This window comes from Oenanthe melanoleuca, chromosome 2, assembly GCF_029582105.1.
Source record: "Oenanthe melanoleuca isolate GR-GAL-2019-014 chromosome 2, OMel1.0, whole genome shotgun sequence".
Taxonomy (NCBI): Eukaryota; Metazoa; Chordata; class Aves; order Passeriformes; family Muscicapidae; genus Oenanthe; species Oenanthe melanoleuca.
In genome coordinates, this window is record NC_079335.1 from 116,856,090 (window position 1) to 116,882,445 (window position 26,356).

At 38.4% G+C, this 26,356-nt stretch overlaps 1 protein-coding gene across 1 annotated transcript; it reads left to right on the forward strand.

Moving 5' to 3' along the window:
* Positions 1-2,777: 2,777 nt before the first annotated feature.
* SPMIP4 (sperm microtubule inner protein 4) lies at positions 2,778-21,722 on the forward strand. Its single transcript, XM_056482858.1, is given in 12 exon segments — positions 2,778-2,984; positions 14,648-14,676; positions 15,772-15,805; positions 15,807-15,960; positions 17,322-17,341; positions 18,482-18,560; positions 18,563-18,655; positions 18,877-19,007; positions 20,912-21,024; positions 21,277-21,324; positions 21,478-21,652; positions 21,654-21,722. Coding segments are annotated over 12 exon segments (1,152 nt in total).
* Positions 21,723-26,356: the final 4,634 nt, after the last annotated feature.

Genomic DNA, 26,356 nt, shown 5'->3' on the forward strand with positions numbered 1-26,356 from the left:
GCCACCACTGCATGCTTCTGCAAATTCTGTATTTCAAAACATTTCCTACTAAATATGTTCTTGCACATATTTATACAGCATACAATTTTATGAATCTGGGGAGGCTGGAGGATTTCCTCATCTCAAATGTGTAACTAGAGATAAATTCTTTCTAGGTCTTATTTGCCTCTGCTTCTAAGTGCAGATGGTGCAGAGTTTGGTCCTGGCACACCATGTGCAGTAGTGATTTTCTTAGTTACCCCAGAAATCACCAAGATGTGGATACACAAACTTGGGCTGACTGAAAAGGAGCACATAGGTGAAAGTTTGCAGGTGATGTATAAAGTCAAGGGATTATCCCCCATTTTCCAACATGTAACAGAAAAATATTCTCATTTGTTAGTATTATTTGACAGTGAATAATCGATTCTTTTTTTTTTTTAATAATACTTTTGTCTTAAATCTCTATTGCATTATATGCTCTTATATGTGTGCTACAAAATTTCTTGTGCAGACCCTCAGCATCTAATAAGCACAAGAGAAATCACTGTGCATGCATATGTAACTATTCTGTCTCCAGACACCTGGCTATCAGAAAATGTGATAACTGAAACAATTCAACCCTCTATAAGCCTGTAGGGGACAGGACTATTCATACATGGGATATATGATATATGATCTTTCTAAAATACAAATTGACCTTGTGGTCTGATCCTGCCAACATGTGATAAATTTTAAGTAACTCCAGTAGAATCAGTGGATTGATTGATTGACATGACATGGAAACTGAGTGCAATTTAATTTATAAATAAGTTAAAGATTCACTGAAGTTGAGAAGAAGCTGCTGCATGGAATTATAGAACATTTTTCATGTGAACAGACCAAAAGTGGGGCACAGGCCCTAAAACTAAAATAATTTCAGCCACTAGAAAATAAACACTGTTTAACTGCTTCTTGTAACATCCAAGTCACGGCTTCATATTCTGAGCTATGACATCAACTAGAAGAATTTTATGTAATTAATTTGATAATCTAAATAATCAACTATTATATTGAAATTAAAGATATAAATAAATACATTTTATATAGGAAAGCTGACTCAGAGATACAAAACTTATGTCTGTTCTCTAAAGTAAAAGCAATTTGCAATTATTGAAATGCGATTCGAGTCTGGAATTCTCGTCGATGTAAAACTGCAAAATCGCCCGTGGCCACGAGAGGGCAGAAATAACATTCCTTGCAAAGCCTGATTTTGGAGAGAATCGTGTATTCCCTAAATACACGGGAAGTAAATTAGCATGACAAACTCCTGGAGGAGTTAGGAAAATAAAAACCACAGCATTAACTTTGCAAAATCTATCTCATGGACTTTAACCCTTAAGAAGTCTGGTCATCCCAACTTTCTGTCTTTTAATAATCATTCCTATAACAAATAAGTTCTTAAGAAAATTAGTGACATTTGTCACAGAGCCTGAAGAGGTGATTTCTTGCAGTGTGTATTAATCTGTCTATCACTGCTTTCTAACTTTTGCCTTTTAACACCAGCTTAAGGATAAGAATATATATAATTTCTCACTTCAATAAACAGCTTGCTTTTGCTCTTTTTGGATCTGAATGCAACTGTAGCCCTCACAATCTTGTGGCTATCAAAATCCGTGAGAATTCCAGAGAATGATGTCTCTGTCTTAGTCACAGAAATGCTCATATCCCTCTATTTTTTTCCACCAAAATTATGTGGGAAAAGAAAAAGAATTAGATAAATTACTTTTCTCCCTATTCAGCTGAACTGGACTCACCTTTTCTTGACCCACTACTCTGTAGGTAATGTAGCCTTCTTCACTTAGAAATGATGTTTCAATTTTTGGTTTCCACTGGCTCTGTCCCATTTCACCATCTGAAGCTTATTGAGTTTCAACATGGAGGGGCAATTGGCAAGTCTTCATCTTTTCTGCATTAGTCAAAGGGAAGATCATATATATACTACAGCTAAACACAAATTGGTATTTTACCTGTCTGTGAGAGCCATCAAGGGATTTTTATTCCCTGGGGGCAGAATATTTTGCTTGAGAAGGTGGATTATGCTTTCAGTTCCTTGTTGTAAAGCTCCCTCGTCTCTTTTCCCCAGCAAAAGGAACAATTTTCTTTATCCCACTCTCCATATAACTGCAGGAGCATGGGAACAACCTTGGACAGGCTTGAGTGTGGGATTATAGGAGCAAGCAATCAGCAGGGCAGTGGAGTAAGAGAGGAAAGCAGTGGGCAAACTCTCAAGGAAAAACCATAGAGAGGTAGAAATGGAATAACAACCAGGAGAACTCACTGCAGAACATTTTTTATATGCTTAAGTAGATAGCTGGAGTAGTAAAGTTGTCAGGCTTGTCATTTTCATTTTTAAGACTGGGTTGTATTCACTTTTTCTTAGGTTTCCTGAATATACTGGGAAGAATTCTTGAATGATTATACTTCTTAACACCTCATTTCTGCTTTGACTTCTGCCCTTCACAGCATTTTAGAAGCAGAACTGGTTGTGACAAGTTTATTCTCTATATTCTTCATGATACAAGATGGGGCCAAAAGCACAAGAGTGTTTTAGAGCTGGCTGATGTCTTGAGGCCACTCTAAACCTTGAACAATCATGGCAACTGGGAGACATGTCTGAGGAGTGCAAGAAAGCAAAGGGCATTTGTATCTTTGAGAAGGGCAGGAACAAGGAGCCACAGAACTACAGGCTGGTCTGTAGTTTCCAGCCCTAAGAGCCACTCATCCTGGAAACCACTTCCAGGCACATGAAGGACAAGATGACCAGGAGCATGGACTCACCATGGAAAAGTAAAAGTAGCATCAACCTGATGATATTCTACAATGAAATGACAGACATGGTCAGGACAATGGATATTGTTGACTTAAGTCAGGCTTTTGACACTGTTCCCCATAAGATCCATACACAGATGATGAATTATGGCCTGAATGAGAATGAAAACTGGCTGAACTGCTGGGCCCAGAGGGTGACAATCAGTGCTACAAGGTCAAATTGGAGACCAATAATGAGCAATGTACCCCAGGAATCAATACTGGGGGACAGAACTGCTCAATGTTGTCATAATTATCTGGGTGATGGGGCAGGGTGGATCCTCAGCAAGTTAGCTGATGAGAGAAAATTGTGAGGGTCATGATGCCAACCAACCAAAGGGATCTGAACAGGCTGGAGAAATGGACTGAGTTCAATTCAACAACTGAGTTCAGTTCTGAGTGCAATTCAGCAACTCATGCATTTCAACAAAGGTAAAAGTATTCATGTAAGGAGGAAGAGCCCCATGCTGCCAGGAGGACCAGCACATGGAAAAGCAGCTTTGCAGAAAGGACTGGGGGTGCTGGTGGACACCAAGTTGGACAGGGCCAACAAACTGCCTTTACTAGAAGGAAGGCAAACAGTATCCAGGAGTGCATGAGGAGGAGCAGACGGCAGTTTGAGGGAAGTGGTCCTTCCACTCTACTCAGCACTATGGGGCCAAATCTGGAGTACTGTGTCCAGTTCAGGACTCCCCAGAACAAAGGAGATGGAGCTGTGGAGCAAGTCCAGTGAAAGGCCACTAAGCTAACTAAGGGTCTAGAACATTTCTCATATGATGAAAGGCTGAGCAGGAACTGTGCAACCTGGAGAAGAAAAGCCTCAGGGAGGATCTCATCAACATGCACAAACACCTGAAGGGAGGTTGCAAAAGAAGATGGAGCCAGCCTTTTTCTCCCAGTCAGCATACATTCTATAATAACAGCTGAGGTAGTTTATTCCCATTTTATCTTAAAACCACAATTCTAATTCTTCCACAGTCTGTTTTTGGAAGGAAATAACAGACATTTTTCAACAGCTGAGTAATTAATGAAATGAAGGAAAATATTCTGCTGAGCCTTTCCAAACATTCAGCTCTAGAGTAAGATGGAGCATGAAAAAGACATACTGAAATTATTTCTTTTCAGAATATATTAAACTTGTGAACTCTGGAAATCACGGATACAGCTGTATCACTTGCACATGGCACAAACATTAAAGCTTAGTTCACTTTAATATGATGGCCAAGCCATCCAGGTTAAAAACAAATCTGTGGTTCAAAATCATAATAAACCAATTACTGGCTCGACTGGTTATTATTACTACAATAGTGCATTTAATAGGCATTCAGAAAAGCTATTTATGTATTATCACCTGCCAAAATACATGATCCCAGCTTTTTTCACACTGCTTTTTCAAGAAAAGTAGGACCTCCAGCTAGTTCTGCTCTCACTGGTGAAAAAAAAACAACAGAAAGAGCACTCTTCAAATGCATCCATTTATTTTGATACCAGTTCAAGCCAAACAAAAAACACATTGAGAGAAAATAAAAGGTCAGCAGAAGAAAGTAAAACAGATCAAAATCTATCACCATGTCTGCCAAACATAGGAAGGCAAAAACATCCAGCAAGCCAACTAACCAGAATCAGACTCCACCAGTGGTGGCCAGCTCCAGCTGCTTTGAAGGATGGTGTGAACATCCCACACAAGACCTTAGCAAAGAATATTGGCATCTCCAAGAATAGGAATAAAAATTGGCACTTCACAGAAGTCTTGCTGCTGTGCTGCCTGCCTTACTTGAAATCCACTAGGCTCAGCCAATTTGTCAAGAATTGAACCAACATCCACATGACTTCACTCAATTCTTCCCAAGTGAATTTTCTGTAACAAACTTGGTTTGTGGCTGTATTTATTGCTTTATCCAGGAGAGGTAAAACTGCACATGACCTAGGTGTGTCTTGGATCCCAGGTCCCAGGTGTGCTCTAACATCCTTTCACCCCATAAAACAGTTCAACACCTGCTGACAGCACCAGCTGCCTTATCCCATGTACTACTCCAGAAGATTCCCAAGACCCTCTTGCTGTGAGGTCAAATACCACCAGAACACAAACCAATGCATAGTGACAGTGCAGTGCACTGAATAAGAAGGTGAACTTAGTTCACAGTTCAGCCTTACACAGTTTCTTATTAATGCTTTTCTTCCAAAGAGATAGACAATGAAGGTTGGGAAGAGAGGGGCTGATCTCCAAATAATGTCTCCTGTGATGCAATATTATTTCTTTATTTTAGGGTTCTGTAAGCACAATATTTGTTACATTTAGAAATCATTTTTTACTTAGGTATCATTTTTCAAAATAATCATGTAACATTTTCCTATACCTTCCTACTTCCTCCCACTGGATTCTTTTCCTCAGCAAAGCCTCCCAGTTAGATAAATCATTCTCTTCACCAAGGATTTCTGGAAGTTCTGGGGCTGAAATGTGTGGCTCCTGCTTTGGAGAGATGTCATCCTGGAAAGTACTGATTTCCTTTGTGTGTGATTTCCCCTGGATCAATAAGGACTTGTGACTTTGGTCAGTGAGCTAAAATCCCTTTGGAGTCTTCTGCCAAGGAATTGGGCCAGTTTGCCAGGGAACAGAACTGGACAGACAGTGTGGGCCCCTCTGCATCATTGGACTGTGTCCAGAGAGCACCTGGCCCTTGGAGGTTTTGGACTAGTGCAGGGATATGGGACATACATGTTCAGAACCCTTTTGAAGAGGGAGTGTGGATTATTGTGAATCAGTGGTCCTGGTGCTGGTATGCTGGGTAAGACTGCAGATGGGTTTAAGTCTGTATGTGCCCTGTGGATTTGAAGCTGAGTGCAGTCAAATCATGATCTGATTCTATGGATGATGGTTGAATGCTAGGAGACTGATGAAATTGAAGGCATAGATCCCTGCCTCAGTGGGCAGCTGCTGGCATGGAGTTGCAAAAACCATGAAACATGGTACCTCCCTATATGTGCAACAGGCAGGGACAAAAAATCTACTAGTCACAGGCTCCATCTGTATTTCTGGCAGCGAGAAATAAATTTCTGAGAAAGGCTAAGAAAGCTGGATAGAAAGGAAATTCCACTGGGGTTTTGAACAATGTGGACTCAGAACTGCATTGCATTAGAGAACCACAGCAGGTCTGCTGAAAGCAAAGCCTGATTTCGGTTTCTTGCCCACTTGCAGATTATGGATCAACAACTCAGAACATTTTTCTCATTGCAAGCCAGTTGTACATGAATCTGAGTCATCAGTATGATTCCCATATTGTTCATATAGATACCATAGCAGACATACCCAATACTCTATAAACTGCCAGCATGATAGAATTAGTTTAGGCTTTTCCATTTGAATATGCTATATCAACTTATTTTTCTTCAAAAACATATGGCTGAAACTCCCAGACATCCTGGTAGAATAACATATTTCAAATATTTTCACATTAGTTCCCTGTTTTAATAAGGCAAAGCAAAATCTTTTGCATTTTACTAACATATGCCAGAGAAGAAGAGAACTTGTTTAAAATATCCTTTTTATCAAAGCTTTGCCAAAGTCAGGATAGCAAACATGTACTATAGATGACTATAAATTGGTCCTTTCTCCTTGAGATTTTTCTCAGTCTCTTCTTCCCATTGTAAGGTCCATACCCAAAAGCTAGCAGATCATTAAGTGCAGAGCAACACAGAAGTCCTAAAAGTACAACTCAAAATGTAAGGAGGTAAAAAAAGGTCTCAGCCTTCTTCAGGAGCCATTGGTTTTTAGTCAAAAGGAGTCTTGTCACAGTGTGTGGATAGCAGAGTGAATTTTGTCATCTAATAAGTTGATGGTGTTTTTTTGAGAAGACTCTTTGTCACTGTGAACCAAAGCTTCCTCTGATAGAAAGTAAAAGCCCTGGTGCTTTGGTCTTGCACAAGAGAGCAGCTCAAAGCACAGGCAACTTGTTTAGATATAAATGCCTACATTAAGTTCTGGAGAGCTCAGGGGTTTATACTGACCCAATGCAGCTCCTCTCTTCACAAACAACTGATGAACCAGCATTGAAACACAAATTTGTTCAAGTGAAAGGTGGACTGAAGCATTTCCCCTAAGCACAGATGTGGAGACAAAAACCATGGCAATTAACTTTCTATTAAAAGTATCATGGGTTTAATATCCTTTTCAGAGTGGGACTGGAACTTTACAGTGAAACTGAATTGACCAAGTGAGACTTCTGTGCAAGTCCAAACTTCCTGCTCATACTTGAAAGCTTATTTCCAGCTTCTGTTCATCATTAACACAAAGCAGTAGTATCACACCTCTTTAATCTGCTTCCTTTAATTTTGTTTTTATGTTTGTTTTATTTTGTCACCTGGTACAAATAACCAGTAGCAGTAGTAAAAGCTACCATGGTTTCTTGTTGACACTTACCAGAATGAGGCAGAACTCAATTTCAAATTTCTTGCTTGTCCAATTCTCTCAAAAGTACTTGTAAAGGAATATTATTCCATTAGAAGAATTTTATATTAATTTACTGTTACTGAAAGCATTTTCTCATGGTTATGTTTTTCTGGCAAAACACTTTTTTGTTTTTGCTTTGATGAAACAGAGCATCTTCTACTTTGTGCAATAGTCTGTCAGATCCCCAGGAAATATGTTCATTACAGCTGAGAAGAGGACTGCTAAAATAAATTACTCGGTGGCTTTAGCATTCAATATCTCCTGAAATAGTTTTCATAAAGAATAAAATGAACACATATATTGCATTTCTAATTTGGAAAAAATGAGCATATTTCACAAATCAATCACCGATATTTATCATGGTATCTACTCCTGTTTTAAACCTTTTTTTTTTTTTTTCCTAGATTACAGTCTGACCTATAATTACTGAAATAAACTTTTAAATTAAAATTTAAAATTAAAGGAAGCTCGCATTTGGCTTTGGTAATCATCAATATGTAATCAAGAAGTTTCAGGAACCAATGTGTTTTTACTGTATTTTACAGGCTCAATTATACTATTAGCTGGAGGGCAGGATATGGTAGAATTCCTGCAATTTTTAAAGGTCTGGAAAGCTGAACTTCCATGGTGCTTGGCATTAATGACAATTTATTATTTTTTAAATCTGAATTTGTATTTTTTCCATACATAACAGATTACAGAGTGAGCCTCAAGTCCTCCAATGTTCTTTCATGTGAAATTTTATCTCTATTGCTAGCAAAATCAGGTCTTAATTTCCATATTTTTGGCAGCCTTCTGGTTTACTACTATTGATAAATTCTTTCATTATTTGTAATGTCTCCTATCCAACATCTGAATTCCAGTCAGAATACTTTGATATTATTGGGTTATCCCACTTGTCAAACTGTGTCTTGATGCCTCCCACTTACATATCTGGCCTGAGGCAGATTTTTGTGTTATTCCTTGCATTGCAGGAATTTGGTGCATTTCCATCTGCACTCTTTTAACTATTAATAAGTTTGGATGTTTACTGAATTATAGACCTGGTCTAAATTTTAATGGAAATCTAGGAAAGAATCACGTTAGCTAAACAGGATACCCAGAGAAAGGAAAAATTAGGCAATGCAACAGCAAAGCACCTTTCAGATAACAACTATGTTAGACCCAACTCTGAAACAGGAACTTTAAATGCACATAGCAAGGTTGTAACATCCTTTTCTCTGTGAACATGAAAATCTGTATTGCAACACAGATAATAAATTACATTTTCTGCTACTGTAAACACACACATGAAGTCACCAATCCTGAATAGAACACGGCTGCATGAGAAAGTAGATGAGTCACAGCAACTACAGGACCCATCTCAGAAAACCAATGTAACAATCAGAAAGGGAGAAAAGGTTAGCAAGCTACCTTATAAACCTATTTTAATGTCATTAATTTGCTGTTTGTTTTGGAGCTAACTCTCAGAGTAAAATGTTACTGCAGGAGAGTTGTTCAAAGCATACACAAGTGCTGAAGGTGCTGCTCTGGGGCAGAGCAGCCTTTCATTCATGCTAAGTTTCTGTAAAACACAGAAAACAGGCAAGCAACAAAGCTACAGTAACCCAAATAGCAACAGTTTCACTGATCTCAAAATATACCAGGGAGACAGGCTAGACATTAATTAAAATCTTAGTCTTGTGTAAATAATTACAGAGTAAAAAGCTGAAGTGGGCAAGATTCAAATGAAGTCTTTTTGTGTTTGTGCCTCTGAGAATACTGGCACAAATTTCAGTGGTGAAAGTATAAGAAACCTAAATAAATGTGCTTATAATAGAATTTGTAAATAAGACTTCAGGAAGTATCCACAGTGAGAATTAATTAAACTGTAAGGCTTCTTCTAATGCCAGGAAAATCTTACTGATTATGGCTGATCTTTCCACCTGCATTTCCACCGTTTTCACACTCCCATTTGCTCTCTGTTGTTGGTTTTGTTTTGTTTGTTTTTTTTGTTTTTTTTTTTCCCCACAGTGTGGAGCTGTTTTCAGATTCTTGTCAGTGAAAAGCACCATGCAATTTGGATTCTGTGAGCACTTTGGAATCAGAAGGAGCTGAAAGTGATTCTCAGAGTGTAGAAATAACTTGTTTTAGGGTAAAAAGTTGGAGCCTGTACCTATTTGGGGCATTTTCATAGCTCCTGTTGAGCCCTAGGTGTGTGTGGTAAGGAACTGTAAGAGCCAGGCTTTCACAGGGGGAAATGCTCAGCATATTCAGGAACTTTAAAGTCAGGCATGGATGCTCAGCACTTCTCAAAATCCAGCCCTGCATGATGTAGGTTTTGAAACACAGGATTATTTCCACACTGGCAGCATCTGTGAGTTTTGATATTAGCAGTCCCCTGAGAAACCAAGACAAAACCATACCAATTTATTTGGATTTTTATAAATGTATGTGTTTTCTTTGCACAGAGGCCCTCCTACTGAATAACACCATGATGTCACTCAGCTGGCAAAAAAAAAAAAAAAAAGGGGATATGTGTATGAATGGTGAACAGTAAGTTTAAATTTTCAGTTGATCACATTGTGAAGTTAGTGAATATAGCAGCAAACTGAATATTCATTCTACTTTAATGATATGAAGTGCAGCTATGATTTAAAGTTCTGTAAAAATGGATTATCTAGTAACAAAGGACAAACACAGTTGGGAAGGAAATTCAGAATACAGCTTTGGGCCACTTCAGTTCAAGCAGCTCTTCAACATGGATCTCTGAGTTTGCTTTATGGTTGGTTGCCTATATTTATAACTAGTAATACTCAAAATATTAGCCCTGCTACTTGTTAGAATCCAGATAAAACTGAAGTAACTGAAGTATTCATGACCCCATATGTATTTCAGTCCATTTTTCTCATACATATTTATATATATGTATTTTTGGAGGAGGCCTGTCAGGGATCATTTTCCTCATTGGTGCTGTTCAAGAGGTATTTGTGTCAATTTGGGTGCTGTGGAAGTTTTGCAATCCAACATTTTGCCACTTGATGGCACCAGCAAAACACTCGAGCAAGGTAGTTTGAAGCATAGATGTAAATTCTTCAAAAGAGAAAATAAACAACCTCTTATATCAACATTGATAAGTGTATTAGAAACCTGAAAATAATTCTGTGATGATTTCCCATTAATTTTACAGGGCTGTGAGGTGCAGTCATCATGACAGCTGCTCACCAGAAGGGATCATCCAGGACACAGGCTGAGGAAGAAATCACAGCACCTTTCTAGGAATTTTCTTCCTTAACAGGAAGCAACCAGTGACTGCTGTGACCCTATGCCCTTCTACCAGCTATATAAGGAGGAAGGAGATGGTACAGGAGTAGGTCAAATTCTGCCCCTGTACACACTGAAAAGTACACAGCCTTGGACTCTGAATGTTTGATCAACAGATCATTAAAATGCTTTCTCCTTTATTATGCACTCACATCTTAACCTGAAATATGCTGGGTCTCTAAAAACATTTTCATTTGTCCTAATTTAAGCATTTTCTTTCCCTATAATGTTCTATTTTCTTGGTCTTAAAATGACTTCAAATTGAAGGAAAGAATATATCCTTTAAAACAAAAAGAGAAACACACGCACACAAAAGTCTTTCACATTCATACTCCAAGGTCTTTCAGATCAAATCTTCTTCCTGCCATCAGGAACTATTAAATGGTGACAGCCACATGGAACCTTTCCTGAAAAATACACTCTGAGTGGTGCTAAGCAGACCTACCTGGGAGCTATTAACACTCAGTTTATTTACCTTATAGCCTGCAAGGGCTCCTTTGAGCCATTACTGTCTTTTGCAGGAAATTAATTACAAGGTATTTGCAGTAACTCTTTACACTTTCATGGACCAACAATGCCCTTGCTTTAAGGATGAACACTATCCTTGTGCAGTTTTGCACACTGGAATCAATCACTGACTGGGTGCAGATGTGCTTTGCTAAGTTCTGTGGCAGTGGGTCACACACATATGCCCTCCCATCCTGGAGATAAGTAGTTGCCTCCTCACTTCTATAGGTGTAATGGGTCCTCATGTACACATCTAACCACAAAAATTGTGAAAGACATCGAAAAACAATTTTCAGCCACTGCCAAGAGCCATAGTTACCCACACACACATCAGGCTACAGCACTGGCAGCTGTCCTGCCACTGACAAGCCACACCAATAAGGTTTCCAGTGGATTTAGTGACAGCATAAAATGAATGAAAATTGTTAGGGTTTTTTGTTTTGTTTTTGTTTTTTGTTTTTTGGGGTTTTTTTTAATTGTTGTTATTGTTTTTGTGGGGTTTTGTTTGTTTTTGGTTGTTTTGGGTTTTTTGTTTGGGGTTTTTTTGCCTTGTGGGTTTTAACATGATTTTGCTGTTTATCACACCACAAAGTATTTACATTCCTCTGGCTGTCTCCCAGCTCCTTGACCCACAGTGGCTCCCAAATCTGCAGACTCCTGACCAAGCAGGTTTTAAGGTTAGGCAAGATAAGTGATTGCCTCCCTTTGCAAGAATAAAAAGCTGCATAGAAAGTAAATTTACACTTTTGAAAGAATTTCTTCTCCAGTGTAATTTCCTTTCTGTTAAAATTGGCAAAAGTGATACATTTGATTCTCTTAATCATTTACAGAATACATGGGAAAGTAACAGGAAAGAGAAGCAAAATGTTCTCTGGCTTGAGCTAGAAAAGAAGGTGAAGGTCATGAGGCTCCCCATCCCTTTCAGGCCAAAACCACACTTGAGAAATAAAACAGACCTTTAGAGGCTTCTAGCATGTGTCAGAAAGTAGGAAAGCAGTACCAAGTGGGAGACCCTCATGAAGGTGACATGGGTTGTAATGTGTCTCTTACTGCTATTACTGAGCAAGGGCATCTCTCCACTTAATGCTCTGACATCATGAGGGAAGCTGCAGAACTGCAGCAGAAGCCAGAGTGTCCTTAAGGATACTCTCTCTCATGTGAAAATTGCTTTATGCCTATTTTATCCCTCCACCACAAGCCTAGACTTCTTTTCAACAGACAAACTCCATATGCTCTATGGACTGAACACAAAGAGGCAGATGATATAATAGTGAGCAACTGTTTCTTGTGTGATACTGGAGACTCCAGCAAAAGCCTAACAGAACTCCAGTGAAAACAGTGCCAAATTTTTAAAAACTGCTAATATCTTACTTCCTTTCCAGAAAAAGCTTCACCTTTCTTCTTTCTCTTCTGCCTTCCACTCTGGGTGGTTTCAGGCTTCATTAAGCAGTACGAGTTTTAAAAATATAACAAATATTCTAAACAACCATCTACCCTTAAAATTCAAAACTTTGCTGGCTGTTACAACCTGAGCTCAGAAACCTTCTCTAAATCATGGCAGTCAGGAAAATACATGTTCATCCTTATTTTATTGCTGCCTTAAGTTTAGATGTTACAATGAAAAGTGATCTACAATGGTAGTTAAGTCGTTCTGCCATGCCAGAGCTCAAAGCAGATAAACTGTCCTTATTTATGTGTATGTCTATCTGCAATATATCCAATTATTGCAGTGAAAAATGCAGCAAGTCACATTGTAGCACAACAAAACAGAAACTGAAAATACTTCTTAGTATTTCTTTTCAATTCATATTCTGTTACAGTAATACAACTGTAAGAGAATGCAAATTGAAAAGAAATACTAAGATGTATTCTACATCTCTACAGCACTGGTAGATATACATCAGTTCTAACAGTAGAAATGGGAAATCAATTAGAATTATCCATGGAATAAACTTTCAAAGATTGCTAGTCTGCAAGTATGGTATTTCTATAAGGGCTCCCCATTATTAACACAGAGGCAAAGTTTGAATCAGAGTCCCAGTTCATTATAAATGTAACAATATAAAAATAGTTTCCAAAATTCAACACTTTAAGTCCCGTTCCCTTTGTAGCATAACACATTAAAAGTAGATCTTTTGTTCAGCTCAGCTGAGGAATGAGTTTCTCTGGCACAGCAATTTGTGAGATATCACAGCTCATGTTGATTGCAGTGAGTCCCAGAGCATCACAGCACAGATTTCACAATGAAGTGCATGACTTCTGTATCTTGTATCAGAATGTGTGAATAACATTGATCTGGCAGTTGAAGTTTATCTTTAAAACACCCATGTTAGTATGGAAAGAAACAAGCACACAACTGTATTTAAACTTGTATGAAGGGACTTATTTCCTCTTAACTCTGCAACACCTATCTGTATATAGACCAATTCAGTGATGGAGTGGCCAGGTTGCACCCTGAGTCACAGATGACTTGAAGAGAGGGTGCAGCTGCCATGTCACAGATGTCAGTAACCAGGCTACTGAACCAACCCCAACCACGGGAGGAAGAGAGCTCCCACAGGAACTGCTAAGGCTGGGATGATGGAATCCCTGCAGGGATGCTCTATGTCCTCAAGCTGAGCAAGGGGAGGAGCCCTGAGAAGTTACCATCATCTCCTGCTTGGAAATGGATCTGGGACATCCCTCTTCTCACTGCAGAAAACAAGAGGTTTTAGCAATATGCAGATTTTGGTATACAGCTTTTGAGGAGAGCAGAAACATTGTGTGAAAATGTACAAATAATAAAGCTTTTAAAAGGGCTCTCATCTGACAGCATCTCCTGCCCATTTACCTTTATTTACAATAAAGACCCTTTGAAGCAAGGCCTTTCTTATGGAATACACAAGATTTTGGAGCTGTAGGTTAGCCACTCAGATTAGCCCAGTAATACTTACTTCAAGAATTGTTGTTTTTTTTATTATACCACAAAGAACCATTAAGCAAATCAATTGCTTTTTCAACCTTAGATATTTTTATGACTTGGTAAAATTGCCAAGAGACTCTTATCTAGGTTTAGTGATTAAATTCTTGGCCTTTAAAGTTAGTGTTTTATTTTGCTTTCCTTTAAAAAAATAAGCCTCAAAGGTAAAATATAATAATATGTTAGCATGGTATGAATAGGTAATTTTTCTGCAAGCATATACAGGGTATGCTTTTTGTTTTGCATCACTGATAAAAGGAATTTTTTTTAATTTATTTTTGTACTAATAGTACATACCAATGTTAACTGATATAGAGCTTATTACACAAAAATCTTAAGAAGATAGATTTTTTTCCCTTCACTCTGTTTTAAAAAGACATCCCACACATCACATGCTCCTGATGTCATTTCAGTCTTTGGCACCTGACTACACAAAATATTCCTCATGTAATGAGTGGTACCAGTAAGAACACTGCCTGCACTGCTCACACATTGATTTGTCCCTGATGTATATTGACTGCACTGATCCAGATAAAGTGTGGGAGATGCAAATGAGACTAGGTCACTTCAGGTAAGCTATTACATTTCTTCCCTAATATAAGCTTCCCAAACCACCAGACACTTTGGCTAGGTACATATTTGTATCTTATCTCTTCTTAATGAAATGAAAGGGCAAGTTGTTCCTCTCACACCCATGATTGCCCAGTGCAGGTTCCTTGGCAATAACACCAGCAACACTATGAGCCACAAAAATCTCTCTCTTGAATGGAGCATGCAATGATTAGGTTTAGAAGATTAGCAGTGTTTACTTAGCACACACTCTCTCCTAACAAATACTGATCTTGCTGACTTGCCTATGGGCTAATTGATTTCTCTTGGCTATGTTGTTCATGGCCTCTTTACCTAATGTGAATTAAAGTGTCTGAGAGCAACTATAAATCACAACTTCTCTCTCATAAAGCAGATTTATGAGGGGGAAGCCTCAGAAAAGTCCAGCTTGGTAAGATCTTGTTATGTCATGACAGACAGATCCAGGAACTGAACTAATCTGGCTCCTGTACAAAACTGTGACTTTGCTTTACAAAGCAACTGGGGGAAGGTTTTTGCTTTCAGTAAGCTGCTGTATGCAGCAGTGCTAAAGTTAAATGAATCCAAACAGAGTGCTAGTCTTTCTTACTGAAATAAACCACTGCTTTAACTTTCCTCAGATTTAATGATTCCCCAGATTTTATTAAGTATTAAATTACTCTATCTTTAAAAACTTATAGCTGAAAAGAACAGCCACAGGATCATTGGCACTTCATGAAATCCCAGTTGTCAGTATCCCATAAAATCTCCAGTTTAGCTTTATCCTCCTTCCTCACAGGAATAAATGTCATCTTAGAGAAAAATTTTGATTACACAAGCACAAACTCAGTTACTATTAATTGGTGCTGTACAAGAACCTTAAATTCCCTTAAGCCACATAAAAGTAAATGAGAATCAGTATGATTGATCATATAAAAAAGCTGCAAGGGCAGCATCATTGGGAATTCTCTGCAGGGTGCAAGCAAAAGGGGATTAAAAAACTAAGATATCACCTTTTTCATTCTCACATCTCTCCCTGTTCTTGCAGTGTTCCATTAAATCTAAAGCTCAATGAAATGTGAAATAAGGAAACCTTTCTTTTTTTCTGTCCTTATTTTTTCTTTCTGTTCTTCTTCCTGACAACTTAAACCAACCCAAGACCACTGTACCTACCATTTCCCCCCTCTCATTCACCTCTACCCTACACACATTTCTAAGTACACCATGTTCCCAAACTTCAGATCACCTGAGGGTTGACACACTGGGATCAATTCAAGCAGCCATCAACCTTTCCATTCCAGTTTCTCTAGGAAGACTTTTGACATGGTTGTTCTCAGAAGGACCAGAGGTAAGAGAGAATTCTGTTGGTTTACCCTTTATTCTTGAAAATTACTTAAAAACACTATGGTGGCCATAAGTCTTTTCTGATGAAGTTTAACAGAATCTGACTACACCAGTGGTTAAAATAAAGCCACATGTGCTGGTAGTTGCAGTCTCATGGAGGATGTCTCAGCAATGAGAATAAAAGCAACTCATGTTGCTTGTAGCAACCCTTGTAGCATCAGAAACCCACAGAGCTATTACCATAGCTGCCATTCCCACAAAAACACGATGGATCACTTAGTGTGTCTGATATCTTCTGCCAGAAAACTAATTTTCCAGAGTCCAAAATAGAGAAAGAAAAATGGAAAAAAAAAATCATCAGTGGGACCACAAAGTAGCATTTTTGGCCCAAAGTCATGCCTGCCACTTTCGTTGGGGTCAACAGAAATAACCATGAAATAAGAGTGAATTATTTAAAACACTTTTTCACTATGCAAATAGTAGAACCAGATCCAGAAAGAAAAAACAATTCTTCCTATTCCTTATGAAGTCTGAGATGAAACCATAGACATTCACTATTTGCAGAATATTATGTAAGCCATCATGAGGTGTTTGTTTTTAACCCCATTTTACCCTAAGAGTGATTTACATAAAATATTGGAGGAAAAGGGCATGAAATTATTGTTCTTAATTGACAGGTACTTTGTTTCATAAGACTTCAAAGATCACCTGTGTGAACTGATGAAGAGCACTTGGTAGCTACTGATCATACAGGGTTAGGGGGAATTTGGGACAGGAGAAAGCCAGCACCTCTGTGTGCCATGGCAGTGCTTGTCAGGAAAGGTTTGGCAGTAACTGTTTGAAACAGAAAAAGCACAGGCTGGAATGGATAAGAAGCTTTTCAGGAAAGTAAAAGCTGATAATGTTAAGTGGGAGGTCAATTTGCATCAATTAGCTGCCATTCCCAGTCATCAGTACAATGCTGTACTGTTATTTATATAATTGGGTACATGAGTGATTTTTAGTGAAGTATTTGTCCATCCAAAGCCAAAATCCTTCCACAGAATATGAAATATTAACAGAATATGAAAGGAGTAGTTATTTTTAGTCAGTTTTTGTTGATCAGTCATCAATTTTACAAACTCTAATCATATTTGGAGGTGGACTTACAAAACCTATTTCTGCAAAACAGGAGGACCATAGTGACCAAAATCTATTTCCAGTAAAGTTTAACAGGTTCAGAATTATCAGCTAAGGGGACAGTTACCATGAGCACTTAGGAAATACTTTAATTTCATTTGCTGTTCCCCCCATATGTTTTGACTTTCTCAAGAGTGGGACACTCAAATTCTCATGACTGAAGAGGAAATTCCTGTTTAAATACAGATAACCCAGACTACAGCCAGGTGGTTTTTACCAACAGATGGTTGTGCTTAAAAGCTTTGTGTCTTTTCCACATCTCCAATTCACAAAACTCCTAGTATCTATTATGTAATTAATGCTGACAGCATCATTGTGAGGTAAATAAGGAAACAAGAGGAAGAAAGAGTGGAGAGAGAAAAAGTGGTGACACAAACAGGGTTGGAAACTAATTCCACTGCAGTTTCATTCTTACAAGACATCTAGAAACACTTAGTTATTCCTGATGGTGACATTAGGAGCTCAGAACGAGCTTCACAATTCATTAATCTTTAGTGTCTGCTGTTTCTCTTGGTAAAAACCATGCACAGAAAATGCAATGAGAATCTTCCCTGAAGGTGTGTGAATCAGCCCAGAGCTCCTGAAATTGGCAATGGGAAGATGGCCTTCTGCAAAGGCAGCTTTTTTCTGAATAAGATTGATCTCTCAGCTGCTTCTCATCACCTCTTTGCCTGAGACAATTAGATTTCCAGACCTAGTGGTGCAATGATCATGTAGAGTACTTCCATGAAGACTCCATCACACATCACTGGGTTAACTGATGCTGAGTAAATAGCTGATCTGGTCTAATCCTGCTGATTTTGTACCAAAAGAGTGAGGATGAGTTCTGTTTGCACATCCACCAGGTCAGTTTCCAAAGGCAAAAGTGACATTAACAGCAGCTCACAGAAAGCACCTCTCCCACCAGCACAGCTGTTTTTATAGTGAGCACTCATCTGCAGCTAAAAATGCAGATCCATCTGTCATTCTGATCAATGTAGACAGACTGTTTACAGATGTGGCAATGGAAACAATAAGAGGCTGTTCATTTTAAGGCAGTTTATAATCATGACTACAAAAGAAAGCTTACATAGCTTTCCCTGCCTACCATATGTGACTACCATGGAGAACATGATTCCAAGTTATTTGACCTGAGTTCAGCATAACTACATATCTGTTGACTTCCACTTGAGTACTAATACTGCAGAAAATACATTTTTCCACCAGATTTTACTTTCATTAGCATTTGCTAAACAGATAACTGAGGGAGAGGAGGAAGACCACATGTTTATTTCAAGTCTTTAAAATAGTATTTTTCATAGAGAGCACATTTTTTGTTTATACTTTATGTACTTCTTATCCTTCAGCTTTCCAAATTTGTCAAAGAAAATGGTCAAATATATTATCCAAATCCACCAAATACAACTATCCCCAGCCCCATTTTAAACAGCTCAAATATAACTTTTTTCCAAGAATAACCAATATGCTACAAAACACTGAAAGGGCGCTGGAGATCACAACATATAGCCAGGTCTTCACAGGTAAGCAATTTTTGTTAAATTAATTTAGTTGGGATAGCAATGTGAGACCACAAATTGTTAGCCCCTAAATTTCTCAAAGACATTGATTTTTTTTTTTTTTGCCATTTAGTAACAAAGGGCACAAACTGTAAATTATCTGGGGCTTTCCAGGGGGATTGTGGATTAGTTCTGATTTTCCTAACCCATAAAAATGTGTGACAATAAAACATGTCTCTGTTTAGGAAGAGTTCCAATACACTGCCTTATCCTGGGTAATTACATAAAAGCAGTTTGCAAATTGACTGAAGAACTAGGTGAAGACACAGAACTAATAAATACTGCATCTACTAAGAATCTCATGCTTTCACCACAAGTAATACTGGCAAGAGTATTATCAGATTCAGCTGGCAGAATTAAGCCTTCTCTTTGATAGTACTTAAGCACAGGGCAAAGCTCACTCTAAAGCAGAGGCAAAAGTTCAGAATACTAAATCTGTCCTGACACAGCTGGTTGACAGAACTTCTGTAATGGATTAATGGCTTCTTCAGGGTTAGAAGGAGGGGAAGTTACTATGATTATCTGCTTAGTTTTTATTTTACTATTTTAAGTTGGCACCAACACACAACAGCAATTCAAAAGACCTTTTGCCTTGAGCAGTATGTGTAACAGTGTCCATAAAATGAGTTGGCAGCTTTCATGTGAATGGGGCAGCACTGCAGAAACTGAAATGTATTGGCTACATGTTCAGCTGCTATGAATCAGGGCAGGCTGGCTGAACTCACCAATCTACTGTCCTTAACCACAGAAGTTTAAGTTTGGCAGAGTTTCTATGATTTATACTCCATTTGCATGAGAGATTTGCCTTTCTTCCTCCAGGGTGCATCAATAACATCAGCAGATTCTATTTTAATGCCAAGATTTATTCTTAAGGATGTATAAAACTATATTGAAAATCTCTGTGTTTGTTGTCTTCAACACTTTTTATATTCTCTGTGACTTGTATAAAAGTGAAAAGATATTATCTGCTTTAAATGCTACTCATGCAAGCAGAGCATAATATGGTATATAAGCAGAGCAGATCAAGTTGAGAGTTGAGTTGTGCTAATGCATCATTACTTGTGATGGCTTTATATACACAGCTCTGATTGATTGCAACTCTAAGCAATTGTAACTGACTAAGCAATTCTGCAGGTAAAACAGAAGGAACACATTCCTGGCTTTATAGCACTTCCAGATTCAAACTCCATTGACTTACATAAAGCAGGGCAACTAACTAAAGTGTTTTCATTTTCTTAGTTATAGTCTGAAATGGCCCTGGATAAGAAGTCCCCAATTGTCCTGCTTTTCTTCTACTGGATTAAAACAAATACAAGAAAGGAAATCCCTTCTGATTTACATTTTACATTTTCTGATGCATTTATAAATTTCTGATAATTGAATCTCTGTATCTGAAATGGAAAAGTTGTCTAACATTTTTTTCAGTGTGATGAAGAAAAAAAAATTTTGCTTTATGATAATGGGCACTTAAAAGAACACTTTCAGCAACTGTTTGTCTCTGGAAATGAAAATCCAGACCATCACCTTACATAATTCAAAACTGAGCAGTTTTATTGCTCTTTGGCTTCCAAGTATGGCAGAGGCCCACCCTGGGCCATTCTGATTTACCTGAACACTCACCCACTTCAAGCATACATATGCTGAATATCAAACACTGAGATTGTTCAGCACAGTAACTGCTGGAGTTCATGATTTGGCTACGGGACTCAAATGTACTTTATGTTTGAACAGTTCCTTTGGCTCTGCACCATTATCTGAAGCTTCAACAATGCAAATGATTCATAAAGGTTAACAGTATGTGAGCAGTGGATCAAACTGTAATTCACAAAGCCAAAAAGTCACACGCAAGTGAGCCTCCTAAAAACCACCTGCAACTGCTCCTAAAAGAAGTTTAAAACATGCTAATTCAAGTCACCACTTATACTATCATTCATATGAGAAGACAGATGATTGTAGAAGAAAGAAGAAAGCACAAGACATCTACACCCATTTTTATCTTATGCACTAGAGTGGAACAGAATATTTTATTTTCCAAAGCATAAAGAGTGACTCTGAGCTCTCTATATGACAGGGGCAGTAGTGAAGGTCTGGGCTGCTTCTCTTTGACTGAGTGACCTCTAACTGTGCCTTTGCACTAGACACAGTCAATGTTCTGCTAAAACAAGCAGTCCCTGCTAAAAGACATAGATGGCAGTATAAATCTTGCTTCTTTCTTCATAGAGAAACATTTCTGCAGGTCTGTCACAAGTGAGACCCCCTGAAGGGTGCTCTGCATGCTTACTTCAAGGTGAACATCCCCATGAATCAATTCTGCAAGAACAGTACTCCTTCAGGTGCCTTCACCTGTACTCAGCATTCCCACTGTTGTACCAGCTATTAAGGTGCAATGCTGAAATAAAAGGAGCAGCCAGCCTAGGTCAGCAGTGCAGAGTGACAGAAAGCACAGACCAGAAAAGGGGTGTGACCCAACAGCAGGACACTCTGTCTCAGTCATGCTACCAGAAAGTTCCCTATCTTGATCCAAGCCCAACAATAAACAAGCTTCTGAAAATCACCAATATGTTGCAAAAAGAAGCACTGTAGAGGCAGCAGCTTTCAGGAAGGCCCAAATTTGAATCCCTTCCAAAATCTGCATGTTCACTTTCCTACAAAGACTTCAAGCCCAGATTTTTGGAACAACACACAATATGGGAAAACCCACTTAGCCTAAATAAGCCAAGCTTGCCACTGGATGTAAAGCATGAGGAAAGGGGAATTTTGTTGCATAGACTCTGGCATCAAGAAACATGTCTGCCTGCTTGGAAACCAGAGGATGGGCCAAGGGAGATAACACTGCCTGGATGGATCCTTAGCTGTGAAGCTCCTCAGCACCAGACAGCACTGATGGAGCTGCAACATTCCTTCTCCAAGACAGCAGCACAAAAACATTTACATGATTCCGTAAAAGGAGAGAGAAAAAATCCTCACAGATACTACTACTGAGAGAAAGAGACACAAGAATTATGGTTTCAATGCTTTTTTATTTCTTTAACTGGCACATTGTTTTAAAAATGGAGTAACAAATAAAATGAACTTTAATACAAATTGTCTGGCCTTTCCCAGAGAATCATAATAAATCCAAACAGTAAAGAGAAGAGCAATTAAAGTAGCCCAGGATATGTGCAGATTATTTGAGAATACTAGAAGAGCTTCAGCTAGAGGCTGTGAAAACTATCCTAGAGAAACACATTAGAGGAATAAACACTGGTTTGGAAAGAGTTGGTTCATTAGAAGTCAAATGGATTAATAAATGAGCATTACAGTCTGACTGGGAATAAACTTGGGTGGGTAAGACAAGATGATTTTTAATGTTCACAGCAGGGAGCTTCAGGAATAGCTGAGGAGAGGATCAGAAAGGCTGGTTTCATTTATGCACAGCACTGCCATGCACACACAGGGATAAACATGGTTCTTATGAGCTATGGAGTCTCTTTGTGCACAGCACATTCTCCACGCTCTCAGGTGACTGTGGCCTCTCCAAACACATATTCCTAGGTCAGACTTGTGTTTCAGACTCTTCTCTCTCTTTTTTCACTCCTTGTCTAAGACAGGAATGTTTCAGATAACTGGAAAGGCCACAAAGACTGTATTTAAACTGAAGGGAAGTCTGGTAGAGGAAGACTGGGATTTAGTATTCCCTCCAGGGATCTGAAGAACCTTTAGGATGAAGCATTACTGAAAACATGTAATGTGTTATTAGGAGTCAGGCCTAGATGGCTGAAAGTGATCAATAGTAGCCAGGGATTAATAATGAGCATTAACTTGGGAGTTATTAAAAAAACCTAAGACCAAGAGAAAAGGAAAGAATAGCTCTGCTGCCATGTTGTGGTCACAGAGCTGTTTTAGATTCCTGAGAAGTGTGAACAAAAATCAACTAAACAAATACAATATATTTAAATATATTGAATAATTTTTGTAAAGATTTTTGAAAATATGGAAGCAGCAAAGGAAAGTTTTGTGGAAAGCTATCTCATAATAGAATGCAAAGAATACACTTAAATTGCTATTTTCTGTGTGCTGACAGATTTTTGATGCTGCTACACAGATTTCAGGAACGTAATATTGGAACAGCTTTTTCAGGAACAGCTCATGCTGGTTCAATGCCTATCTTAAGAAGCTGCAGCCAAGTGGGGATTAGAGAAGCAGAAACAGCACACAGACATTCATCAGGGTTTTTTTTTAACTCTTAATTAAATGAGGGATTATTCAGTTGTTTCCTAGAGAGAACTTAAAGAGGGAGCAAAACACCACTGTGTTTTTCATTGAGAATTTTTTCATTGCATTCTTCTAAGCTGTCCCATCAAGGAATCAGATGTATTTCCTTCTCCCTTCAAGCAAATCACCAGAGTTCAGGAGACTGGCAGAATCATACCCTGAATACATGGCTCAAACAGAACCCTGCTTCCAGCAAGTCCTTATCCATTGAACTTTCCCTTTCAAAAAAGAGATACCAGCAAAGAATCATGGCACAAATCCCCTATGACTTTATTCATGTGTGAGATCTTCTGGAGGTCAGTCAGGACACAGTGCCCCAGCAGTGCACTATTTTCTGTGCAATTATTCAGAGTACAAAGGGCTCCAAGGCTACCTTGATATAACTAAAATGACATGAGTTAAGAGACCTTATTTTCCATTAGAAGAGGATACTCACTTTCTATCCCACCTTTATACATTTCAGAAACAATGAGACTTTAGTTGTTAAAACAGAGGTGATTTATGCATTTATTAGGACACAATAACAGTACACGAGATCTAAATCTAGAGGATTTAGTACAAAAATAACTGAGCAGCATAATAACAAAAAAGTGAAGTATGAAGAAAGTGCAAAGAACTGCTGAACACAACTCAGCCATAAATGGATTTTTAGATGGTTGTTACCTCCTTGAGGAATTATTTTTAAATAATTCCCCTGCGTTTTGCTCTGCTTTGAGTACAATTCTGTACAGCAGAAAAGGCAGAATATTATGTTATTTGGATATCTTGCAATAGTTAAGTTTGGTTCAGCACACTTCCTAAGCAACAAAAAGCAAGAAGTCTAGGAATAGGATAAACGCAAAAAGATTGACATAATTTTTAAAAAGCCTTATAGATGTGTCCTAACAGCATAAGAAAAACATCTCCCACACTAACAGTTTGGATTAAGTGTTCTCAGAGCTCTGAAACTCCATGCCTTAGGATTACAAACTCATCCTGGGTTGTTTTTTGTGTCTGCAAAACATCCAGCATTCATCATTGTCAGAAACAGTACTAAACCCCTAATCTGGTCTGACAGAACACTTGACACATACCTGAAGTCAGATGTAAAAAGAAGCAATGAAGTTGGGCTAGTAAAATCTGATTCTAAAACTACCAAGTGATTTACTTGGTGACCAAACTCATGAAAACTTGACACAACAGGCAGCATCTCTCCACACACCCCATGTGTTTTACCACCTGCAGGAGTGACTTGCTCTCAGCAAAGAAGAGTGTGAAAAAGACAATCCATGAACGTGCTGTCTCAGGACTTGGTCAGGCTTCACATTCAACAGATCCTCCTGCTGCTCTACACAGAGCTCTGCAGAGAACTGAGCTTACACTTACAAGAATTAACCCTGCCAAAGCACAAGAGTTTCATTTGGTGGGAGAGTGGAGAGAAATTTGCTGGTTTACAGCCTTATCCCTAATTATGTTACAAAAGGTTTCTCCTTTCAAAATTCTAAGGTAGGCATTGTAGCATGTTTCTTGTCAGATGCAATCAGACTTTCACACAATGTTCAAGGACATGTATTATACCTCTATTATTTTAAGCTTTCTAGTAAATTGTGGCAGACTCCACAATAGCATGAGACTAGCTCTAAAGTTAAAAACATAATGGACTTGATAAAATAATATCCTTTCATTTGCCTTTCAGTTCTTGAATCCCTAAAGTTAATTTTGAAGGTCTTTTCCAAAAGAAACATAGTTATGTCTTCAAGAAAAGCTGAACTTCTGAAAAATTGCTGGGTCCTGAATCTTTCAAATGTGAATGACCTTCTTGGTTAACTTAATTAACTTTGTCCTTGAACTAAAAAAGTTCTTGGTTTTTTTTTTTTTGGGGTTTTTTTTTCCCCTAAATTACTATTTGAATCACCTCTCTTTTTAACCTACTTTCACTATGGGAACTGGATTATACAGATTCAGAATGATTTTCCTGATAGTACAACAGAAGTTGATGCAGTCCCACCCTAGGACAAGTCTTGCATTTAGTCCTTCCTTGCTATTTCATGCTTCAGTGCAAATTACCCCAACTTCATGCACTTATTTTTTATAGTCACTACTCCTCTGTACACATTCAAAGATGCCTCTGTTGTGTTGTCTCAAACCATCAGCTGGTTACAGAGAAGTTGTATCCCATACATTACAGAGAAGTTGTACCCCATACTTCTTATCTTATTCTGAGGTCCAAAGTTACTTGTCTGTGAGCCCACAGATAACAAGGCATCTAACAGTTTGCAGGCAGCCACTGGGGCAAGTGCTTGAGCAGGGCAACCCCATATCTCCACACAGTGAAGGCAGTCATGAGTCAATGTTCTCAGTCTGAGGTCTGTGTTCTTTGAAGTTGACAATGAGTGACTCTGAAACCTGGATCTCCTTATCTACCCAAATCCCCAACAAGCCAGATGAATGACTGAGACTTCTACCTACCCCAGTCCTGGGGACACTTTATCATACAATAAATTATGTCTAAAGTAAGTATAAAGCATGCATTGGCTGCTGAATAAATCTTCATGCCTGAGGCATAAAACCACAGCATCAAAGAACGGTCAAAGTACTTTGCTATTTTCACACCTGTTAAAGTCATCAGTAAATTTATCACTTGGAAAGCCATGGCATTATAATGGTTGTGCAATTGATTCAGCTAGGAAAGCTTGGCAATCTCCCAGCTGCCCACACTGCTTTGTACTCTGGCTGGATTAGCTGCTGTCTCTACCTGTGCCTCCCGTATTTTTTTCTGCAGTTCACTGTGATGCTGAGCAGCATTGCCTCACCCTGTGCCCAAGTGGAACCTACAACATCCTGGCCAAGCAATTCTTAGTGCCAAGTAGTTGCTTTCACAGTTTCACAAAACTCACTCTCCAAAAACACAGGAACAGCAGATACAGAACGAATTCCAAGTTCTGCCATCCTCTGCTAAGATCAAATCCTTCAATGGCCACTCTATACATTGGCTGTGGAAAACATTTTTATGTAACACTCTCAAATAATCTGTCACTGTAACATAGGAATGTGACAATACAGCAGCATTTCTTTTAAATGTGGTAATAGTTTTGTCCTTTTCAATACTGGCAATTAAGCATTGAATGCAATCCAGATTACTCAAATCAATGTAACACTTGTCATTAAAAAAAAAAACAAACCAAACCACAACATTGTCAGAAACAACTGCACAAAGAATAAATACACTGCCACTTAGTAAGAAACTACTAAAAGCAGTCCTTAAAATAAAACCAAGAATTGTTTGGTAAAATATTACACAAAGTAGAAGGTAGGCCAATATTTATCTTAAGAAGGAATACAGTCACCTTTAGAAGCTGCAGCATCTCAGAGACTGCCCTTGCAACTGCTCAGAGCAGTAGCAAAATTGGCTTCTCTGTCTTAGACTGCATA